Source organism: Abrus precatorius, unplaced genomic scaffold (assembly GCF_003935025.1).
Source record: "Abrus precatorius isolate BTA unplaced genomic scaffold, Abrus_2018 Scaffold153, whole genome shotgun sequence".
NCBI classification, from domain to species: domain Eukaryota; kingdom Viridiplantae; phylum Streptophyta; class Magnoliopsida; order Fabales; family Fabaceae; genus Abrus; species Abrus precatorius.
The window spans coordinates 728,879-752,338 of NW_020874351.1; the positions used below are offsets into that span (position 1 = coordinate 728,879).

Sequence of the window (23,460 nt, forward strand, 5' to 3'; positions counted from 1 at the left end):
TCTTGTAAACTCTTAATTATTTAGATAAAAGTAATAATTTCAACATTTAAAGTAAAAATATTGTTAACCGAACCGAATTAAATTTGTTTAATTTTAAACGTAAAGATACATAATTAATTTTAAAAAAATGAAGAGACAAAAATTAGATAAAATTCAAACTAGAAGGATCATAAACGCAATTAAGTTATTTCTTAATTACAAATAAAAGTTATATTTATACAAAAATATAGTCTTGCAATTTATTAATTAATTATTTACTTATGAAAATGACAATTTTTTAATTTGTTCTTTCTCGTTGCATTAATGGTTTGCTTGTGTCGTAAGCAGTTGTATATTTCGTGGAAACTAAGATGAGTTAATGATCATTATCTTCTATGTATAGAAACTGTACAGTGAACAGAGAAGATCATAGTTATTTCCTTTTTAGAAAAGAAAAAGAAAAAGGAAGATGAGTCTGAAAAAGAAGGGCAGGGAGGAACCTTTGCAGAGGGGACACTCCAAAGATGAGTCAGAAAAAAGCTTAAGATAAACACAAATCTCAAATTGAAACGGGATCAACAAGTCCTCGATCCTCTGCGGCAGGGTGCGCGGCAGGGTGCACGGCAGGCTCCTTGATCTCGTTATCAAAGAAATGGTCACCGTTGATCTGATCAAGTACCAAAACCAGACCCATGGCAAAAGCCCCATCAAAACCGGGCTTAACGCAAAGCCAGAACACTTCCTTCCCAAGCATAACGCTAGTAGTGGGGTCTACTTTCCGACGAATCTCAGCCACTAATTCCTTCGCGCCGTTGAAAATCTTACAGCACCGCTGCGGGAAGCACCCTTCGATTAGGTACTCCACACCGGGGTTATCGTACACCTCCACGGCGATGCTCGTCCGTGACCGTCCGATGATGGACGATCTCTTCACGCTGAACATGGGCTTATCACCGTCCGTTCTCTCCCCTTTGAACCCTTCCCACCGTTGATGAAGACTCGGTTTCTGTCTCACAAATCAAATCAATGTCCTTTTTTATTAGTAAATAAAAACAAAAAACTTTGTTTTTAATTTATTAAAAAGAAAAACTTCAGTGTTTGTATTTGTACCTTTTTGCGAAGGGTGAGAAGAGAACGGCCATGGGAATCCATGAGAACGAGTTCGTCCTTATCACGCGCGTGGGGTCCATAGGTGTCTAAGCGAAAGACGAGTTGGCCCTTGCAATCGTAGACGGCGAAGCCATCACCGCTGAAGAAGAGAGAGGTTTTGAGGACTGTGAGGTGTGTCTCTTCTTCGAACACGTACGCTTCTTGAACCACGAACTCCTCCTTCATTCTTCTTCTTCTTCTTCTTCTGTGTTTTGATTTGCCTGAGGAGTTGGAAGAGGAAGATATATGTGTGTTGGTGAAGAGTGGAGAAAGGGAATAAACGAACTGGGTATGGGTACGGTGTTGAGGTTATGGCATGTTTGCGTTCATTTAGATGGAAAAAAGCGAAAGGTATCATAAATCATCATCAGCATCGTTCACCAATGGACAACATAAAATAATTAATAAAAAGGTTCCACTCGCGTGTGTGTCGTGTTGATAGATATTTACGTGATCTTTTACACAAACCACTACACGTATCTTTCATTTTTATTAGGCCTAATTACTTCTTAGTTATCATCCTTCAATTTCTATATAACTTTTAAAACTAAATTATATTTATTTCTTAATTATTAGAATTTATTTTTTTACTTAATAATTAACTAAAATATAATTACGCTTTATATATATATATATATATATATTTATATTTGTTTATACAAAACAATTGATATGCCATAAAGCGTTATATTTTTATTGATTATTTATGAAATTTTGATTCGCGAAATTTTGTGTTTTTAAGATGATATTTAGATATATAATATTTATTTTTAAAAGAAAATTATTAAGTAGATTGATAGGAAGAAAAAAAAAATCAATTAGACATATTTTTATTATCTAAATATAAATGATGTCACTTAATTTGCATGCACATATTTCAAAACACACTGTTGTATTAAAATATGTATTTTATATATTTTTTAAAATAAAAATAGATGCATAAGTAGCAATCAATATTATAATGATATTGCGTACGTGTTTATTGTCATATTAGTTTTAATATTTTATTATAATAAATTGTTCTCCTTTTTATACCCAGACTTTAATTTTACGGCCTACGATAAGAGTGTTATATATATCCACAAGTGTTTACGTTCACTCACTCACTCACTCACGGTAGTCAACATTTTGGGACCCATAATAGATAACACGATATTAGGTAACTATGTGGGTGAAGTTTGGTCAACTTAAATTAATTTCCTAACTCCACCAAAACTAGAAATCTAGCTTAACCTTAATTACTTAAATTAGAAAAGATCTGCATGCCCTAAATGACAAGGACGTATATATATATATTTTTAAGATCTGTCTGACTTTATTTTTATAATTTGAATTGTGAAAGCACCTGTTTGGGGACGAAAACAATATGAACTTAAAAATGGGTGTTTATTAAGTTACCACATCAACTATGTACTTAAGTTTTAATAAATTCATAATTCATCACAGACCCATAATCACAATTGTATATATCAATTTAAGTAACAATTATAACTCCACGTTTTTCATCTTTAAAATGTAGAGTTGACTTAAGAATACAGAATGCACGGTGGAAGAGGGAACAAATGCCTCTTTGGTAACGTAGACAAAATGGGCAATGAATGGATGGGATTGGATGATGGAAATGGCAACCTTTCTTTCGCTGGTCGGTGCGTTCCCACCAATTATATCTATCAAATCAAACCCAAAAATTCAAACTCTAAGGTACGAAATAACACTATCATGGAATCGAGCTAGGATGACTATAATTCAATTTACATGGTCAAAAAACACGCTATCTTAGTGGGTTAGGGTGGCCCTTTACCGCCCCTCTACCTAATATTATCACCTATTTAACTTTAATCATCTCCTCTTTCTCTCAAAATATTAGTGATTTGTGTTTTCTTTACAAAATATTGATATAGTTAATATTAATGAAAACTTAGAAGCCATGGATTTGTTAAACATGATTTGTTAGAAGTTAACAAATACTAAATTTAGAAAAATTGCTTAATAGTTCAATTTTTTTAATGGTTTAAATAAAAGAACAACGAAAATTTTTAAATAAGTGGGCTTGATTCTTTCCGCAAAATCTAGTCTAATAGGTGTGCTTGATTCCAAATGTAGCATGATAATGCCGTTTGTAAATACCATCCAAACAAATCATCACCGGCTAAATATTTCATTGTGGACGAAAATTTGCCACATCAAAATGTAAAAGGTTGGCATTTCATTGTTATAGTTTGGTGAGGCAAGTGAAAAGAAAACTCGTGCGAAGCTAATTTACAGGTAGGGTGGTGGTTGATTATGCTGGGCTTTGAGAGACATCTTTTACATTTCATATGATGATACTCCAATGTACCATATGTGTCATGCATGGTTTAGTACTTCATTTTTATCAGTCAATTATTGTTATAACCTTCTTGTTTTGTGGTGCCATTTTTTTCTGTTTGTATTAATTAACTTCACCACACAGTGACGCAATGCTGATCCTAATTCAAGTGATTAGTTGAAATTCTATACAAATAAATTAATAACTTTATACTGTTTACTTAGTTTTTCATTGATTTTTTTCCAATTTTTCTATAATAAAAAACACTACTCTGAGATATAGTTACTTGTGTATTGTCTATAGATATAGATTATACAAATATATAGGTTTACCTATAGTTAAAGTTATATGAAAAACCTATTTTTTTCAAAATATAATCTTATTTGCACTAATAAAATAGATATGTTAATTAAACAGTACATTGAGCAGTTAAAAAAGAATATTTTTTCTAATCTCCATTTTGTTTCCTTCATTGCTCTTAGGTTTGGGCCCATCCTCCATAGTATCAACCTGTGGCCCTAATTTATTAATTCAGGCCGCATAAGAGATGGATGTGGACCTGACTGAAAAGTAGAAGAGATACATGTGGCGTTAAACATGAATTGGATTGAACCAAAACAAAAACAAAAATTGGATATTAATTCCTCATAGATGTTGCTTGTTCATATTCTAAGAATAAGTTGCAATGACAATTGTTGTAAGGCAATGCTATAATGATTGAGGTTCGAATACGGGTAAACAGATAAGGTGAACCATTCATCATTGAACAAGTAAGGTATTCTGTAATACGTCTCTTTGATTTCTTTATTTCCATCTCATAAGCAAGTTTTAATCTGTATTATCAAACACATTCCTAAACTAATTACACATGTTCTCGTTATACAGAAAAATTTAGCTGGAAGACGTATGCAAATTGCGTTTATTCATGCACCATGGATGCCTAGGTGTCCTGTTTTTCAAGGCCAATGTAGAAATATTTGAGAAGATGCAAATGATCGTTATTGATAATGGGCCTACTTACTGGGCTTTTAGAGACACCAATAGCACTGATGTCAATGTTGCTTAAACTAAAAAGATGCAGAGAATGGCAATCAGCTTTCCTGGTCCAAATGGCAATTGTTAGAAAACAATTCCAAGTCGATTCAGGTTCGAGTGCCAGTAGAGGTACTTGTGTTGATGCCAGATGATGAAGATGATTAATGTTAACGCACAAATGAGGTATTATATAATACCTCTCTTTTCTTGCATGCCAGTAATAATAGTTATATAATCCAGGAAATCTTCAATAAAAATGTATTTAATATATTTTATTTGGTATTGAAGAAAACTAAACTAAATATTAACATCGATTTTAAGTCTAAAAATATAGTTGATGTGCGTTTGTGTGATTGTGCATGAACTAGACTAGACATGAGCTAATAACCTAGTGGACCAAAGGAGATAGCTACGGAATGTCCACTGTACATGAACTAGACTAGACATGGTGGCTGAGTGGGCCGCATTATGCATCTGTCTGCATGCAGATTCAGCCTTGTTCTCTGCACTGACTACAACCCGAAATGGACTCGTATATGATGTAGGCTTAAATTGTTGTACTTTGGTCAACAATTTGACTACCAACATCAAAGGTTCCTCTCAGCTTGAAATAATCAAATCAATCAGTGTTTCGTCCACTCACGCTATTGAATTAGTTTGTCAAATATTTGATGTTATTTCATATGGGTTATATGTATAGCCTAGAACTGAAAACTATAAGAGACCCATCTTTTACTAATGACTTGTGACAAAAAGAATGAATAAAAGGTCACTATAAATATAATATATATATATATATATATACATGTAAGTATGTTCTTTTGAATTTTGAATGTATATTTGTGGACAGTGAAGTGCAGACCCTTCGAACTTTTGACCTATCTACAAAGATAGATTCTCCTGCAGAGTGGCGTTGTCGAATTGTTTGGTGGAAAAGAAAGGAAAGGAGCATTGGGAAGCGTTGAAATGCAATGCAATATCTAACCTATTGAAACACTTGCTTTGTTTGGTACTTGAACCTCTAACGAGCTAGAAACTAGAGAGAGAAAGAAAAGAGGTCCTAGCTACCTTCTTCTGTTACCTTTTGCCTTTTGTGATCCTCACACAAATAGGGTGATTGACACCACCCAGTTTTCGGTCTCTGGTGTAAGCACAGTTCTCTCATGTAGGAAAGAGATGTAAGAATATCTCTATGACTAGATAAATTCTTAGTTTCTGTGCATCATACCGTATTCCCAAAATGAACTACCCATGTCAGATTGTGTGTTTCAAATTTATTTGGATTGTTTAAATTTGAATATTCCTTTCTTGGTCAAATTTTATTTACGTAAAGATTCAAACTAGATTCAAATGTAGGCTCTATTTGGTATGCGGAAAGAAATCATTGGTGCATGGAGTTCATTTCTTGTTTGGTTGGTCTTCCACTCTAACGAGTTTCAGTATATATATTTGTATAAAATCAGGTAAAAGAAGGGAGACATCTTTTTTAATTATTAGATGATGTTAAAAAAGGAAAAGTCACGATTCTTTCACTTCTCCTTTCATTTTACTTTACTTTTTCTCTTCCCTTTCATATGGTGGTACATCTTTTCCTTAATTCAATTTCTTCACGAAAGTGGTAAAAAGTGAGAAAATTACTTCACAAAAGTTACAAAAATCATAAGTGTTTCATATGTACTGAAATATAACTCTTATTCCAACCCTCTCTTAAATAGCTATGCTTAATTAGCTGAAATTTCTTTTACACCAAGTTTAAAAAATGAGGTTCTTATTCAAATTAATCTTACTGTATATGATTCCATTCGTTTTCCCCTTTTTTTGTATAATTATATATATTTCATAGACCAATTAACAGAATTTCTCGTCCAAGTAAAAAATTAAATAAAATATGCGTTATACTTCATTTTATATGACATCTTGCACAGAGGACAGCGAGACCCAAAAAAAAAAGTGATAAAACAAATGATGTGATCAAGAAATATATAAAAATAATAATACAAGAATAATCCAAAAAATATATATCAATCCCTTGTTCTCTTTCCGTATACCCAAATAAAGTAATACACCATACTCATTTCCACTTTTATTCCTTTTCATTCAATACCCTGGTAGCCTTGATTCATAATGAGATTAGGATATCAAATGTTTTTTAAGAAATTACATTGGGTGCAGGATTTCAATTTAATGGTAGAAAGTTACTGATTTAATTATACTTTGCCATGAATACTGAGTTGTTCAGTACAACGTTTTTCATGCTTTAGATTTTTTGCTGTTTTAATATACCCTTTTCATTCAACTTCTCTCTAGCTAAAATACAAACGCAGCATAATTTCTATGAATAGTGAACATCAAAACACTACCAACTTTCAATAGATTTGATCCACTTTAGTTTAAAAAGTTAACAGGCTTACAGCGAAGCATAATGTAAGGAAGAGCATGATGGCACTTCGTACACGAGAGAATCCAAAACGCCAGAGGCGGTGATCCCCTTTTTCTATTCCCTACATAACAAAGTACGAAAGCTGGGTATCGCTTGGTTTGTCTTAAACCGGAAAGACGTGCCCCTTAGCCTTACGAAACCAGAAAGGAATACAAAGCAAAATCAAAACTAAAAATATCCCACAAATATTAATTTCATCGTCATTTCATTCGTTCGCTTTATTAATTCTGCAATGGGTACCTCACTCCTGCAGCCAAAGCACGTTGCTGCTCAATCTGCTCATCACCAAATCATAAGCACAAGGTCACATAAATTGACTCATATCTTTCATAATAATAATAATAATAAGGAAATATTTATAAACAATACAAAAATCATTTAAAATATTCAAATAATAAAAAATATTTAATATTAAGTATTTAACGTTTCTTAATAAAACTAGGTATATGGCCAGCTAGCTAAATTAGGTGTTGTGCAACATTACTTGGAATAATTCGTGCAATTTGTTCTTGAGATAGCAATATTCATGCTCCAGCATCTCCAACGCTCGCAAGCAACTGCAATCAAGTAAAGATTAAACAATGGTAGTTAGTTAATTAGAACTTGGCAATGACAATTGGCAAATATGAACAAAATGGTACTCAAATAATATTTTTGTACTACTTATGAAGTTGGTTTTCCAAACTCAGATATTTCAATCGAAATTCTTCTGAGAATGTAAACATTGAGTTGTAGTACATTAGCAAATATAAGAACGTGAGAATATAACATTGCGAAAAAGGATTATTGCAATGAATGGATAAAGTGTAAAATGATTAGGATAAACGGGGAAAAGGGTGGCAGTGAATGGTTGCTGAATAAAAAATTATGCACAGATTTAGAGAGAATGGTAATAAATCAACTTGGTACCCACCCAGCACGGTTGTTTTGTTCAGTAGCGGCACGAAAGGCAACGCAAACGTTTCTAACTCTCTTGGCGCCAATGCTGGAACTGCTACCCATGAACTGATTCAAATGGATCCCCATTTTATTATAGTCCGAAAACTCCCTCTCCATCCTGCATATTATATTATCAGTCATCGTTAATTCGTCACACCAACAAGCTAGTAACGTTACATATAATAATTTTATGTCACATTAATGAGCGTCTTTAAAATATTGACTAAATCAATAAACGAAAGTTTTTTACTGGCTCATTTACTTCTCATTTAATAGTATGAGTGCTTTTTTTAATAAAACATGAATTTATAATGTATAATTGTTGTTATTTGTTTTGATGTGAAAATAATGAATGAAAGATAGCATTTTCTTATAAAAAATTTTCACAGTAGATTATTCATCCAGTGTCTTCCGATTATTTTTATGGCTAGTAGAGAACTATAAATGGTGAAGAGAGTAGAGAACGCAAATTAATAAAGGAGAATACAGAAAGAATGATTACAGCAAAGCTCTGAGATTCCTGAGAAGCTTCTCGGACTCGTGAAAATAAATGTTGACAACCTCGGAAACGAAGTTTGGGGAGGTCTCATCCTGCAGCTGCTGAAGCTGCAAGAATTGTTCATCCAACACTCCCTGCCCAGAACAAAAAGTTAATAATAAATAAAGCATCATGCATGACGTTTTCCCAATTAATATGCATCATAAAGTTACTACTAACGTTTGGTTAGTGAAACGGAAAGGTATTTTGAAAAGCTTAAAAGTGAAGCGAATGTTATTACATAGAAATAACATAAAAATAAAAACACAACTTTTATGTCATATTTATAAAAAATAAATATATATTGATACCTGATGGAAGAGGAAGGCGAGGAGGCGGTTCATGTCGGCCCACAAGAGGTCCGCACCCAGACCAAGCATCCACAGAGGGAGACCCGTTTTGGCTGACTCAGAGAACGATCAAACACTTTGCTTATTTGGGATTGGGAGTGTGAATTAAGCAAGCAAGAAACACCACAGCAGGCCAGTAATGGAGGATAGGGAGCACCAAGAACACAGTGAGTGTGCTGTGAAGTTTGGTTTGTGTGTGTTGCACCTCCTATTCTTGTCGCGGGAATACATGTATTGACACCACTATTTAAAGACTTGGACCTTATTAATTGATCCTCTCTGTCTTCCATTCAATTCTCTACTCCTCACTCCTAAGCTAATGTTCAAACCCTTTTTTTAATCTGTGTTAAAAGGAGATAAATAAGAAATTGATATGTTTAATAATAATATGTGAACATGAGAGTGATGTAATTATATTAAATATTGAATTGAATTTATTTAACTTAAATAAAATTATGTTTAGTAAAAAACATTTAAATAATATACTTTTTTAATTTTACTTATAAAAAATAACTATCAATATTTTTATTTTAAATATAAAAATAAAGACTCTTCTTTATATGTATTAAATATTTTTAAAAAATATATCTTTATTTATTTTAAAATTTGTTTTAACATTTTATGTTATTAATATAAGATTTATATTATTTATAAATGTTATTGATGTTACTCACCAATTAAAATTAGAGTTTTATTTCAATAACATGTAATAATATTAAGTATTTTTTTATTAAAATAACTCTAATTTTAATTGGTTATTTATAAACGTAGATATATTCATTTATTTAATACGTAATACATTAAATTCATCATTTAATACAGTAAATATTTATTGAATACAATATAAAGTTATTATACATAATTAATTTTTGTTGATATTGATGAATTAGATATTTATCTTTTACAGGACTAGAGATAATAATATTTAATGTTGTTGTTTGATTTTCAATGCACTTAATTTTGTATTAATTTATAAAGGCTTATTACATATAAATTATCATTTTGCATCATTCAATTCAAATTAAAAAAATTTAAATTCAAATATAAATTGATTAAATAAAATATATATTTTAACACTTTAGATTGAATTTAAACAATTAAAATGAATAATTTTTATTAAAAAATAGTTATTACGTTAAAAATATAAAATCATAATAAGTAAAATATTTTTAATTAAAAAATATAAATTTATATGCTTAAAATAAATATTCAAATTTGAATTTAACAAAATGAAACATTAAATATTTTTTCTGAAACAGTAACTGATAATAATAATAATAACCTGTAACTTCCATCTTTGAACACAGTTAAATGCCTCATTGACCAAGTGAAGAGAAAGCTATAAAAGCTTTGTTTTAAACTGTTAATTTCCAAAATGAATTTAAATTAAATTTAAGGGAAATAAAAATCTTTAAAATTTAAAGTGAATAAAATTGTAATGGTATTCTATAAAAAAAAAGGGGGTGTTGTGAGTGAAAAGGAACTTTATTAAAATGTACAATAAATGAACCTGCAAAAAGCAATAAATGGGGAAGGGCGTGCAGGGTTTTGGGTTAAATCGAGGTGAATGTGTGTTATCTCCCGGACACGTGAGAGTATGGTACCTGCTGTTCCCGTCCCCGGTCACTTCGCATGCGCCTGCTCTTTGCAGGTTGCTGCGCCGTTTCAGCCTCACTTCCCCCCGACACCTCCCTGCATCCGGTAACCTGTCAGTCTCCCTCTCCCTTTCCCTTCAAATACAACTATAATATCATTTTAACCACTTTAATCTTTTTTTTATATATTTAATTTTATCTCTTGATATTTTAGTTATAAAATTTTAATTATTTTTTCATTTTTTAATGTTTGAAAATTTTAAATAGAATATATCTATAATAATAATAAATTTTGATAAATTTAATAAAATTTGATATTATAATTTGAAAAAGGGATTTTTAAAAAATTTTATTTTGAGTAAAATTTTATGTTATGAATTATGTCACACAAGTTAACTAAAAAATAATTTTAATATAATGTTAATAAAAAAATAAAATGTTGATGTTTAGAAAAAAAATTAATAGTATCAAGGAAGTAGAATATATGAAAATATAATTTTTACTGATATATTTATAATTAGATTGTAATATATATTTTTATATTACTAGTGTATTTTAATTAAATTTATTAAATAAAATTAATTTATAAAATTTTTAAGTAAAATATAAAAAACTGAGGGTACAATGTAAAAGAAAATTGACAAAAGAAATTTTTTTATAAATTTCCAAAAACTCAATTCGGTAAAAATAATTGTAAAGTAAGTTACATATAGTCAAATCAGAAGAATTTAAAAAAAGTCTTGCATATAACAAGACATGTGGATTTTATACAGTTTTAATTAATATATATGTATATAAAGTTATTCAATCTTTCATAATGATATTATCTTTTCTGTAACATGATGATATTATTTTATGAAAGTGTTCATTATCATTCACATGTTTATTGTCATTTTAATTTAATTTTTTATCTAGTTATATGAGAAAAAAATAGAGTATTTTAGGAAAAAAAAAATCATTGAAAAATAATATTTAGAAGTGTGTCTGCAGAGGTTGTTTTACATGTAGGTGATGTATTAAGAAGAAGAGATGAGACAGCATTGGAAGTTGAAGTTGAAAGCCATGGCATGCAGTGTCTCAAAAGATGTCGAAGCCTTTTAGAGGTATCTGTAGTGACAAAGGCTCAACCACTGGGAACATGATTCACCTTTCTCATGTTTCACTCTCTTCCTGCTTGTAAACTTTTTTCCACTTTCCCGAGGTATCATCGAGCTAGCTCAGCGACCGTGATGGTGCATCGAAGTCAGGGCTCAGAGCAGAGATAACGCCCGTTCAACAAGGCACAGGTGGTGGTGGTGGTGGTGGTGAAAAGTTTACACCATGCTCCACACGTGCTACATATTATCCCTTAACTTTCATTTTTTGTCCCTTTCTGCATCTGCAATTAACTTTTTCTATTTTATTGTCCGAAGTAAACAAGTTTTTTAGTTAAAGAAATTTTTTATCATATTACATTTTATTTTATATGACAGCAAACGTTGGTCTTAAAAAAACAATGAGTGTGAAAAAGATAGAAGTAACAGAAATATATGAGTGTCTACATCAGAAATACAGAATAAAAAGTAAAAAATAATTGAAAATCGTCTAAAATAGTTTAATAATTTAATAAGGGAATGCATGGTGAGAAGCAAGCTAAGTGCAATAACTTTGAATGGGATAAACAAATTAAAAGGAGGGTTTCAATTCTCAATGGATCGAGATAGCAGTCCATGATGAGATCACTTTTCAATACTATTGCCATTGCTGATGGGGCAACCCATCCAACTTAGCATCTATTCCGCCAAATTGAAAAATCAAAATCCCAAATAAATATATTAATAAGAAAAGTTGCAATGTCACATTTTTTATAGTTTGCCCATTTTTCTTTCAATGCCTCTGATCGATCAGTATAATGTAGGAAACCATGAGCTTTTTTTTTTCCTTTCTCTTTTCTTATCTGCAAAGAAAAAGAAAGAAAATTTGGGGGAGAGGAGCACTCTTTTCTGTTTAGTTACGTGGAACCATGTATACTACACAAATGCAAATTATACATAAATCAAGCTATTTAGAGTCTAACAAGTTTGTTTATACATTTCTCCTTAAATATTATCTTGTATATTTTAATATGTCATCCTGCACTCACACATGCAACCGTTAAATATACACTTTAACCTTGCAGCAGTCAAAAGCTCGCAGCCCAATCTAGGTTATGGGTTTACAAATACTTTAACTTAATTAGTTTTATCTATCAAAATAGGCATGTTAATTTTTTTATAATAACCTCGAAATGCTTGCTCTCGGGGCATGCTTTGTACTGACGTAAGCAAACTGATTAATTGACTAAGAAATAAGATTATTTTTCTTAGAGACTTAGACAACCGGATTAATAGGTTCTTTTACTACGGTACATTAAGATAATAAAAAAGATTGATTTCTAGTATTCTTTTACAAATATAACAAATTATGTTCATGTATGTAATAATCAATTGACAAAATTTAAAGAAAAAGTCATCTTCTATCCAAATTACAGTTAAATGAAGGAAATATGGTGTCTACCAATTGAAAAGTAAGATAAAGCAATCCTATTTTTTTTTTTTTTTATCTTTTATGCATGATCAAAATCATATATAATGACATGAACACGAGGTATTAAATGAGATATAAAAACAATTAATGTCAACAATTTGATTTTATGTGAACGATTATTAGATTTATACACAGAAGATATAACTAAATAAAAGAAAACATATCAAACGAAAAAGTCATTTTTAGGTGAGAATAAAGGGAATAATTTTAAATATTAAATTTTATCATAAATGTACAATATTAAAGCATAAAAAAGATGCGATATTTTTAAAATTTTTACATAACTTTTACAATTAATTATATCATTTCATCAATTTTTAATTTTAATTATTAATTTATGTACAATTGTATGATTTATATTTATTCATTTCATTTTATATAAAAACAAAAATTTTCACTAAATATATCCCCTTGAATGAAGAATGAGAAGAGATAATTTAAAGTATTACAGTGAAATTAAATGGTTAAAATAAAATAGTTTCTTTCACATGCCCATTAAAATAACTAGCTGTTGAAACCAAGCTTAAAGTTGCCTTCAGCGATAAAATATTATCATTGTTCTAGCAATATATGTGATATTTTTTAGTGTGAATGTCTAAAGCATGCTTTGTGTTGACGTAACCAGCTACAGATTAAACAAACAAAATTTTACATAATTTACAGGATATACATACTTCTGAAGGCGATCTTACCAATGTTTGAATTAATTAAACTAGTTAAGCCATAGACTTCATAATCCTGCATTTTGCTCTCCCGTGCTATATACAAGCTATTATTCAATTCCTGCAACTAATGCCTTTTGTCTGTCTTCATATGATTATTATTCCATTCCTCTTGTAGCTTCGAAATTCCAAATGACAAGAATAGTATTCTCTTGTTCTTCTTCCACAGAAACCAAAAGTTGAAATCATGCTGTTTTTTTATTCTGTTCATTTTCATATAATTGACACAACTATGAGGTCATTAAGGTATGGTGATTATGTTAAAAAGGTAATGATGAAATACTGGTGGCTTCAATGCTCGAGGTTGTTGCTGTTATTTTTACTTTTTAATATTATCCACCCTCTTCATTTTTATCAACAGAGAAAAATCAGATTAACATTTTAGAAGGAGTTATGCCTCGATTAACAATTATAATCTTTTATTCAATGCCAAGTACATCCTCAAATATCCCTCAGTCTTATGGAAACCTCATTCAAATAAACAGACAGTTGAAATGAAATAATTACATTTGTCTCAACGAAATATGCGAAGTTCTTTTTCTTTTTTGTTATTGGGTGTTGCATTTCAAGTTCATGTCTATCGTATCATTGAAGAAAGATATTAAACATTCATTTCCTCATAAAAAAAATATATGGTTGTTTTGATACTGAATATGTGCATATTTGGATCCACGTTAAAATGTTACACAATTGCGTATATTTAATTATAATATAATTCTTTAGAATGTTTTGTTGGTTTTGACTAAAATTGATTTCACTATTAATTTGCGTTTGAGTTAATGTATTAAATTATAACTTTGTAGTTGAGTGAAAATAAATATACTGAATTTTGTTATAAATTTACTTTCATAAAAAATTTTCAACCTTAAATTATGTCATTTAAAACCCTTTTATATAAACTAATTCTACAAAATTAAGATAATCCTTTATAAATCCACACCATGTTTATTTATGAAAATCTCTAATGTAATAAAATATTTTATTTGAAGTCAATCTTAGAATCGGACTAACCATCTTAAATCTATCCACAATCCGTCATGGGTCATACTAACTTAGATCAGATCATCAAAAATTACTTTCCTCGTATCAAAATTGAGATAAATGAATTACTATGACATTCCGGACACATAATAGCTTTATTTAGTATGTTGTGTTATCACACAGTGACACTCACGTACACTTAAATCTAATCACCTATGATAGGTATATTTAACGATAAAGTTACTCATATAACAATTTAAGATAACTCTTTTAACTTGAGTATTAGAATGTACCGTCAAGCACCTTTTACCACCTCACAACTAAGTGAATGCTTTTTAACTTAATAATTTTACTTTAATGAAATAAAATATAAGTTGATTAAGAAGTGAAAGATTAATCGCTTTACAAAGGTCTTGAATTCGGTGTTTGTTTGAATGAGTGAGTTGAAGCTTGAGACTACAGCAATGCCAAGGGGTTGCTTTCTCGATCACTATATTCTCCAAATTCCGCAACGTGATTAGTTCATACCTAAATCTTTTTTGTTTTTTACCCAACCAAAACCAAAATTTCTTTTATTTAAACAAGTTAGATGAAAGTTTCTGGAAAAATACTTATAAAAAGTATATCTAAAGCAGGCCGTAATATAAGAGTTAAATAAGAATACAATATAACAAATGATAATAGACTTTAATTTAATTTTAGTTTTAATAGCCAAATCTCTGTTATAGAATACAATTTATTGTAGAAGAAGAATAAAATAAAGCTATAAGATGATACTATAATATTCTGGTTCATAAAACATAAAAAATAAAATAAGGTAGAAAAAGAAAATCATGTGGATTTGTTTTATCCTGTAACGCAATAAGATGAAGAAAAGCAGTATTTGTGGGTTGTAGTATTCTTATCCTCTGAGGGTTGCACGTGGGACAATCTTAATAAGATGTTCATCGTGTAAAACATGATAAATCAATAATGAATCATTCACATTTAACTGGTCGGTGAAGCCCAAACAAAAAGCCCAAAAAATGTGGACGGTGCATTTTTCAGGCCGTAACTATTGACCATATGTTTTTGAATTCACATCAAATTCATTTAAATATAAATTTATTCTTTAATACATTATTTATAACTAAATTCTCATTATTAGTTAAAGTTGATTGAAAATTATAAAAATTATGTAAATTCTATTTTTTTTACTCTTAAAATAATGTTTCTCCATCATATTTTTATGGTTTTTAATAAATTTTAACTAAAAGTAAAAATTTATTGCAAGCATTTCTCTTGTAAATTTTATATTTAGTTTTAGTTTCATGTTTGAAAGGTACTAAATATAATTATTTTAACGTGAAAACTGTTATAAAAACGTAAAAACTAAAACTTTGTAACATTAAAATAGGATAAGTTTGAATGAATTTGACTTACAATCAAACCCTGTTAATAAAGAATCATGACGTGACTTAATGTTTGGTTGGAAAATGCAAATGCTACTCTGCCTGAATGGTAGTGGGACCAATATCATAAAACGCTTTACATATTACTTTTTCTATTAACATGTCGAAAATTCAATGCTAACTGAGAGACGAATTCACACGTAGTCCACACAATTTGCGTTCGTTCTGTGGAGCAAGTGGCAATGGTATGAACAAGGAAGCACAAGATGTCATGGTATGATAAGATAATAAGCGAAAGGTGATGACAAGAGTAATAAATAAATAATCTCCTGTGCTATTCTAATATTATTATATTATTATACTATTATTAATAGTCCCATATACATAGTCAAATCCAGCACTCGTAATACATGACCGCTGAAAGTAACACCCAAAAGAACAATATCCTACCAAAACCTTTATGCCATCAACAAGCACCTCTCAAATCCTTATCTTTCATTTTGTTATTATGGTTTTTTTTCCCCTTTTTTTTACACCCATGGCCGTAAATAAAGAATTGTGTTTCATGTGGCTATTCTACCATCATTATTCAATGCCATTCTCTGCTTCTGGCTCTCACTGGGTACCTTGACATCAGTGGCCAACCCAGTAGCTTGGAGAAATCTCACTACCAACCAAGTCATGTCTAGTTGCCACCACTCTAAGCCATGTCTTGCTGAGTATTCAAAAGCATGGTGGTTATTATGCCAACCCTCACCAAATGCAAGCAACGCCACCCACCTAAGAAATTTTACATTACAGATAAGAATAACTTGTGAACTCAAACCAATTACCAAACTATGAAACTTTGAAAAGTAAAAAATACCAATTATTTCTTGATAAGTCCCTTGTGTTCCAGGCCTGCTTCCCCCATACATGGCATGCTGAGTTAACTAGCCATGTGATGTGGTAAACCCAAACAATCCTCACTCCCTGCATTCAAATAAGTTTATTAAAGAAAAGTGTATATTGGAATAGTCTTTCACATTAGACCTCAATTTTATCTTTGATGTTATGAGTTCTACTTAACCAATGAATTAATTCAACAAAACAATGAACATATTTTAAAAGAAGAGAAAAATGAAAGAAATTTCAATACCATTCCCCAAACAAGGAAAGGAAAACCCCCTATAGCATATAGAAGGGCTCCCAAAGCAAAAGGATGGACCAGGTAAGTGCTTCGTAGAAATCTATAAAAAGGTTGTTTCTCTAAATCACCAACATTGTTTGGCTCTCCACACTGCACATATACATGCCACAATAGATTACTAGTGCATTAAGATTGTCTTACCTCTTCAGAAAAGAGAAACAGACCAACAAAATGAAAGAGAAAGAGACCATTCATATACCCTTTCTATCACAGAATTGGAATCAAAGAGCCAACTCATATGACTGAACCAGAATCCTTCAGTGGGGCTATGAGGGTCTCTCTCAGAATCACAGAATTGGTGATGGTACCTATGTGTGCTCACCCAATCAATTGGATTACCCTGCAACACCACAACACAAATGAAAAGCGAAAACACAGTTAAACCAAAAACCAATCCATGAAGAATGATAAACAAAATTTCAACTAAATAAAAAGTCCACCTGAAGAGCCAAGACCCCACAATAGGCAAAGAAATATTCAAGCCATTTGGGAAGCTTGAAACTCCTATGAGAAAGGTTCCGATGGAAAGAAAGAGTGATGCCAAAAAGGCCAGTGACAAAATAGAGTGCCACAGCAACCCAAAAAGCTTGCCAATTGAACTGGAATGGAGCAAAAAGGCAAAGTGCATGCATGGCTAACACCATACCCGCAGTACCAACATCCAAAGAGTTCCACTTCCTCCCAAAGAACACGCTCCTTTCTCTCTTCACCTCAACATCCGACAACAAGATCTTTCTGTGCTTCAACGCTCCTTCCTCTGTCTCTCCAAATGCTGCATTGGCATTGGCATTGGCCTTGGCCTTGGTTATCATTGGCATGTTGTAGGTAAAGGGGTTGTTTTTCAGGGAAATTTTTCTTGTCTTTGAGTTAAAGTTACAATTTTTAATGACCCCATCATTGTTAGAGAAGGACCCGAGGCCAATTACACACCTATCTAACCGTGGAATTGCACGGTGAACGGTGGTGAAGCGATGGAGAAGAGGGTTTTTGGATTGGGAGGTTATGAGAGCCATTGAAGGAATGTTTGTGTTTAGTTTTGCTCCTTGTATAAAGGCTTTGCACTTTTTGCAATTTGCAATTTGTGTGTATTTGGGTTTTTATGTGGTGAGGTTGATTGTGATGTTGCACAAGTAACCAACCACTTGTGGTGTGGCCGCAATTAGGAAAATGGTTTGGCTTTGAAGGAAAAGAAAATGTGGGCTGAAGTTGAAGTAAGTGGAATAAGAAAGGGTTCGAGAGGATAAGGCGGTGTACCCTTAAAGGGTATTGGCCTGTGAATCACATTCGTGGGATTCGTGAAATAAGATCCAGATATCTTCAATTCTGTGATAAAATCCCCTGCTAGCCTATGTCAGTATTACAAATTTAAATATAGGAAAATGTTAACCAAACTTCAATTTAGTTCTATCCTCGCCATAATTTGAGTAAATTTATCTTCCTTGAAAGATATATCTGATTTAAATAATATAAAAAACTAGCTCTTGAAAAACAGAGCATTCTTTTCATCCTATTACTTTGTGAAACTTGAAAATTTGTGCAAATGTCAATTAATACGTTATTTAATGAGTATTTCTTTTCTTGATAACCTATTTAATGACATTATATTAAACGTGTTTTTAATTATTCAAAATAATAAGCATTTTAATATAAAATATTTTAATTTCTAATGAAAATTTCCAAATTTAACAATTTTATCCGATACCGTATTTGACTATTTAATCCTTATCTTTAAGTATCTTAAAAAACCTTAGTTTGCTGTTATTGTAGTATCTTACCATTTGCCACTTCTCACTTCGGGACACGCCCACTGAAAATATCATTTATCTCTTGCTATCACTTGGCTATAATAACTTTGGACATGTTCAGCTGGCTACGACTCCTCTCTCCTCTTTAGTTCCTTTCTTCAGTCCAATACAATAGCAAGCAGGCACAAAGAAAGTGTGATCCATGGCTACCACCAATATCTTTGCTTCTTCCACGCAACCGTGCTTACCTATGCCTCGTAGCATTTCAAACACGCTTGGTCAGTCTCTTTATTACGCTTTTATTTCATTTTTAGCTGCAAATAATATTGAAGGGACCATGTGAATATGCATAATTTTTCATAGGTTTAATTATGGGAATTTTATATAATTATATCTCTTTTGACTCAAGTTCCTGTTATGTGATAATCCTAGAGGAAAGATTCTCCACCAAAATATGAATCAACATAAATTATCGTTACATTGACATTACATGAAAGCTTTTAATATGCACTGTTCCCACAAATACTCGCCAACAAGCCTTACTATTGACTATTCTTTCCTTAAAGGACTAAAAGATCAAGATTCTCTTATTTCTAAACGTATTGGGAAAGAAGTAGCTGTTGGGTTGTTATAACTTATATTTCATTCAAATTCCATAAGAAGTTTCATATTACAGAATCCTTTCATTGCCACCAGGGAAAGTAAAGGCTTTGCCAAATTATAGCTACTTAGAATACTTATTGTGGAACCTGCAAAATATCTTTCCCCTATTAGATTTCTGCACAGACATTTCCCCGTCCACGTCATAATCTGAATGTCAATTTCTTATCTTAATGATATGCACAAGGTATGCTATGATCCATATGAATCATATAACTTGAGGACCAATAATGGATAGTAAAAAGGTTTGTGAACAACCTTGTATCATAAATGAGATAAATTAGTCTACGCTCTTTTGTACGTAACTCTTGGATTTGTTATGCAGCTACTCCTTTTCTCAATGTTTCGTTACCAAGATGTTACCTCGTGAAGGAAAGACGTGTTAAATTCAGCCAAAAAATCAGTGCTGCTGCTGTTGCAACATCTCCAACTGAGGAAATTCAAGAGTATGAATTTCCCCTCTTAATAGTTAATACTATTCTCTATTATTGTCTTTTCAGTGTTAAAAGAAGTAAAAATTATTTTTGTGTAATCTTACAATATGATTATCTACTATAAATGTTTACAGGTACAAGCTTCCTTCATGGGCTTCGTTTGAAATTGGAAGATCCGCTGTCTATTGGAAAACCATGAATGGACTCCCCCCTACTTCAGTAAGTATGAAAGTATTGTTTTAACTCATTGCGATTTACTTAATCGATCAGCTTTCAGTAAATATTTGCACAAATTTTGGCAGGGAGAAACGCTAAAACTATTCTATAATCCAGCCGCAACTCAACTCGCCCCTAGTGAAGAATTTGGAATTGCTTTTAATGGTAATTTTTGTGATGTCACTTGGTTGCCCAAAAATGTCATTTTCCATAGCATTTGTAAGGCAAAAAAATTTGGATTCATTTAAAACACACATAGAATATTTCAAGAACAAGTGATATAAACTACAAATTGTAATTCAGACTTAGCATGGTATGTTTGGAGTCATTGAAGAATTGATAAATGTTGAGCCTTAGGAAAGGTTTCATCATACTTCGTAAGGCCCATTTTAGAGAAGATAATGAGAGTAGATTCTAAAAAATAAAGAAATATAAGTTAATTTTAACTTATGGAATGAATTTGATTCATATTATTACTTAATTTTGTATTCTTACAAATATTTATAGAGAAGTATATCCAAACTGAGCTATATTGTCATGTTAGACTGTGGAGGTTAATATAACATACTTTTGGAACTTCTTCCTTTTCCTGGTCATGTTTTTATCCCATTGACTTATAGAATTTCATCCATTCAGGTGGTTTTAATCAGCCAATTATGTGTGGTGGTGAGCCAAGGGCCATGCTTAGAAAAGATCGAGGCAAAGCTGATTCTCCAATTTATACCATTCAAATATGCATTCCTAAGCATGGTAATATAGCACTCATATTTCTCAACATATTTTGCTCACAAAACCTTTCAATCTTCTCTTGTTGACTTTCTCCTATTTGAGCAGCTCTGAACTTGATCTTCTCATTTACAAATGGAGTAGAATGGGATGGTCCGTATAGACTGCAATTTAAAGTTCCCAAGGCTTTAGAAAACAAGCCAATTGACTTCTTTAATAAGGTAGCAGACCTTTTCTCTCTGAATCAAGTGCCCTAGCTTATACACAAATCATTCTAGCTTATAGTCAAACTCACACACTTTCTTTTGAGAAAATAAAAAAAAGTAAAGGCTAAAGCACTAACATAACCATAAACCAAAGCTCCATATATGTTTCGTACTCAGATTTTATTTTAAAGTTTCAAAACTTTTCATTCTAAAGTTGGTGATAAAACTATAATGATGTAGCCCCAAAAGAAAACATTAATCAAGTGGTGAAGGAATGAGTCTTATCTATTGATTTGATATTACTAGTCAAGTATATTCTAGCTTTTGAGAATTTAGTACAGCAATTTTGACACAAGTGGATCATTAAAGAAACTAAATATACAACAAATTAAAGGAATCTTTCTGAGCATTAGTTAATATGAACCTGAATTGCGTGTACTATTCCATGATAGGGCTTGGCAGACGAACTCAGTAAAGAAGGAGCATGTGAAAAAGCAATCTTTCCAGACACACACAGAGTTATAACCAGATGTGCTATGATTGGTAACTTGTCAAAAGAAGGGGTGAGTACATTCTTCCATTACTTAATGTCTTTACTCTTTCAATCACTACTACTTCTCCTTGGAACACTTGTCAATTTCTAAATGATGAATGAAAACATCCCTGCAGGGTGATCGCTGTGATCTGAATCTTGTTGTAGGATGCACAGATCCTAGTTCTCATATGTACGACCCCCTAGCCAATGTAGATGATGGATCATGTATAATTGAATTGGAATCTGAGTCTGAGGATTAACATTATACTTTGCATAAATACTTATTTCTAGATGGTCTCAAGTATATAGTGTATATTGTAAATTCCACTCTCTGCATTGAACATTTACTATAGCTGGCCCTGACACAGTATTGAAAAAACTATGGTCTTGCTAGCTTATTTCTCTTTCTGATATTTCTCTAATAAAGAATTTCTATTGAAACAAGCCTCTCTCTCTCTCTCTCTCCTCTTCTGGCTGAATGTGTAATCTGCTTGAAAAAAGTAGCATATGATATTATCATTGATACAATTTACATGCTTGTTAATAAATATGCATTCAGATTCATGGTAACATGTTAGATCGCGATATCACAGCTATTACTACTGAAAAGAACATGACATATGACTTGCGCCTCACCTCTGCCTCGAAAAAGAGAAAGACGAGAGGATATTTATTGCATTAAACAAAATATATTTTGGTTTCATTTTTTATATTTTAAGAATGAAAATAGCATTTAGCATTTATTTATTTTTTGATTTTTATCTAAAACACGTGTATTTTATATTCAAATTGAGTAAGATTAGCGTAATAGATTAACTTTTTTTATGAATATTTAACACACTGAATTATTTAATTTTTACATTACTTTCTCTTCTTTCTCACATATTATTTTTCTTAGGAAGAAACAAAGGTTTGAATGGTATTAATATTGAATTAAAAATCTAAAACGCGAAAGATGCGGCGCTTGAAATGGGGGACTTGAATGAATGCCTCTCATTCAATTCAAACCTTTGGAATTTGGAAATATGAGTTTGTGAATTGATTTACTCTTCAGCTGCTCCCTCTGCACTCTGCACTCTGCACTCTCCATTTCCCTCTTTAATACGCAACTCTAATTAATGCTTTCTTCCATCGGAGGTAAAGCAGAAATGAGAATGACAAATATAGTAAAAATAAAGTAAAATATATTTTTTATTTTGATCACTTTAAATAAGAGAATAAATAAATAATAATTCATTTCTTTAACTTATTTAGATGAGTAAAAAAAGAAGGAAAATAAATACTTATATTATATTATCAATATTTATAAAAAAAATACAAATAATATACAATTTTAAATTTTTTTATTGTAATCAGTTTTCTTTTAAAAAATTATTCGTTATAATTTTATAATATTTTAATATTTTTTAAAATATAAAAACATAAACGTAAAAGTTAGATTTGTAGCCAATTTGTGGTACTTCTTTCCTTCTTCTTTTTTTCTCCCTCCTTCCCATTTCCATGGCAACCAAATAGATTATAAAAGTTAGACTAAATAAAAAAATATTATTTTAATCTTTAAAATTAGTTTAAAAAACTAATAATAATAATATTTTCTAAAGATATATATATTTATTATATTTTTATAATTTTTAATGCAATGTATGTATTTTTAATAAAATTTTACCTCTTAAATGCATAAATTCAATTTAAAAAATGAATTTTAATAAAATTAATAAAAAAAATGTTGGGTAACACATAAAGACCTATGCATACGT

At 31.0% G+C, this 23,460-nt stretch overlaps 4 protein-coding genes across 5 annotated transcripts; 1 reads left to right on the forward strand and 3 right to left on the reverse strand.

Annotated features, from left to right (window-relative positions):
* Positions 1–354: 354 nt before the first annotated feature.
* LOC113857211 (protein LURP-one-related 5-like) lies at positions 355–1,510 on the reverse strand. The gene is made up of 2 exons (XM_027489010.1): positions 1,090–1,510; positions 355–985 (listed from the first exon to the last, which is right to left on the reverse strand). The coding sequence occupies exons 1-2, from the start codon at positions 1,312–1,314 to the stop codon at positions 539–541; spliced, it is 672 nt and encodes a 223-aa protein (XP_027344811.1). The 5' UTR covers positions 1,315–1,510; the 3' UTR covers positions 355–538.
* A 5,622-nt stretch (positions 1,511–7,132) lies between these two features.
* LOC113857291 (pseudo histidine-containing phosphotransfer protein 6-like) lies at positions 7,133–8,786 on the reverse strand. The gene is made up of 5 exons (XM_027489105.1): positions 8,700–8,786; positions 8,353–8,483; positions 7,825–7,968; positions 7,396–7,468; positions 7,133–7,186 (listed from the first exon to the last, which is right to left on the reverse strand). The coding sequence occupies exons 1-5, from the start codon at positions 8,766–8,768 to the stop codon at positions 7,133–7,135; spliced, it is 471 nt and encodes a 156-aa protein (XP_027344906.1). The 5' UTR covers positions 8,769–8,786.
* Positions 8,787–16,300: 7,514 nt separating this feature from the next.
* On the reverse strand, positions 16,301–18,256 carry LOC113857121 (palmitoyl-monogalactosyldiacylglycerol delta-7 desaturase, chloroplastic-like). 2 transcript variants are annotated; one of them, XM_027488869.1, is made up of 5 exons: positions 17,622–18,256; positions 17,381–17,521; positions 17,131–17,271; positions 16,858–16,964; positions 16,301–16,772 (listed from the first exon to the last, which is right to left on the reverse strand). In XM_027488869.1, exons 1-5 carry the CDS (start codon positions 18,192–18,194, stop codon positions 16,556–16,558), a joined length of 1,179 nt encoding a protein of 392 aa, XP_027344670.1. In that variant the 5' UTR covers positions 18,195–18,256; the 3' UTR covers positions 16,301–16,555. The 2 variants fall into 2 exon arrangements, with proteins under 2 accessions (XP_027344670.1, XP_027344671.1); XM_027488870.1 differs by lacking the exon at positions 17,131–17,271.
* Positions 18,257–18,923: 667 nt separating this feature from the next.
* LOC113857072 lies at positions 18,924–22,270 on the forward strand. The gene is made up of 8 exons (XM_027488783.1): positions 18,924–19,204; positions 19,912–20,032; positions 20,155–20,239; positions 20,323–20,401; positions 20,873–20,986; positions 21,071–21,183; positions 21,621–21,731; positions 21,838–22,270. The coding sequence occupies exons 1-8, from the start codon at positions 19,129–19,131 to the stop codon at positions 21,961–21,963; spliced, it is 825 nt and encodes a 274-aa protein (XP_027344584.1). The 5' UTR covers positions 18,924–19,128; the 3' UTR covers positions 21,964–22,270.
* The last annotated feature ends 1,190 nt before the right edge of the window (positions 22,271–23,460 follow it).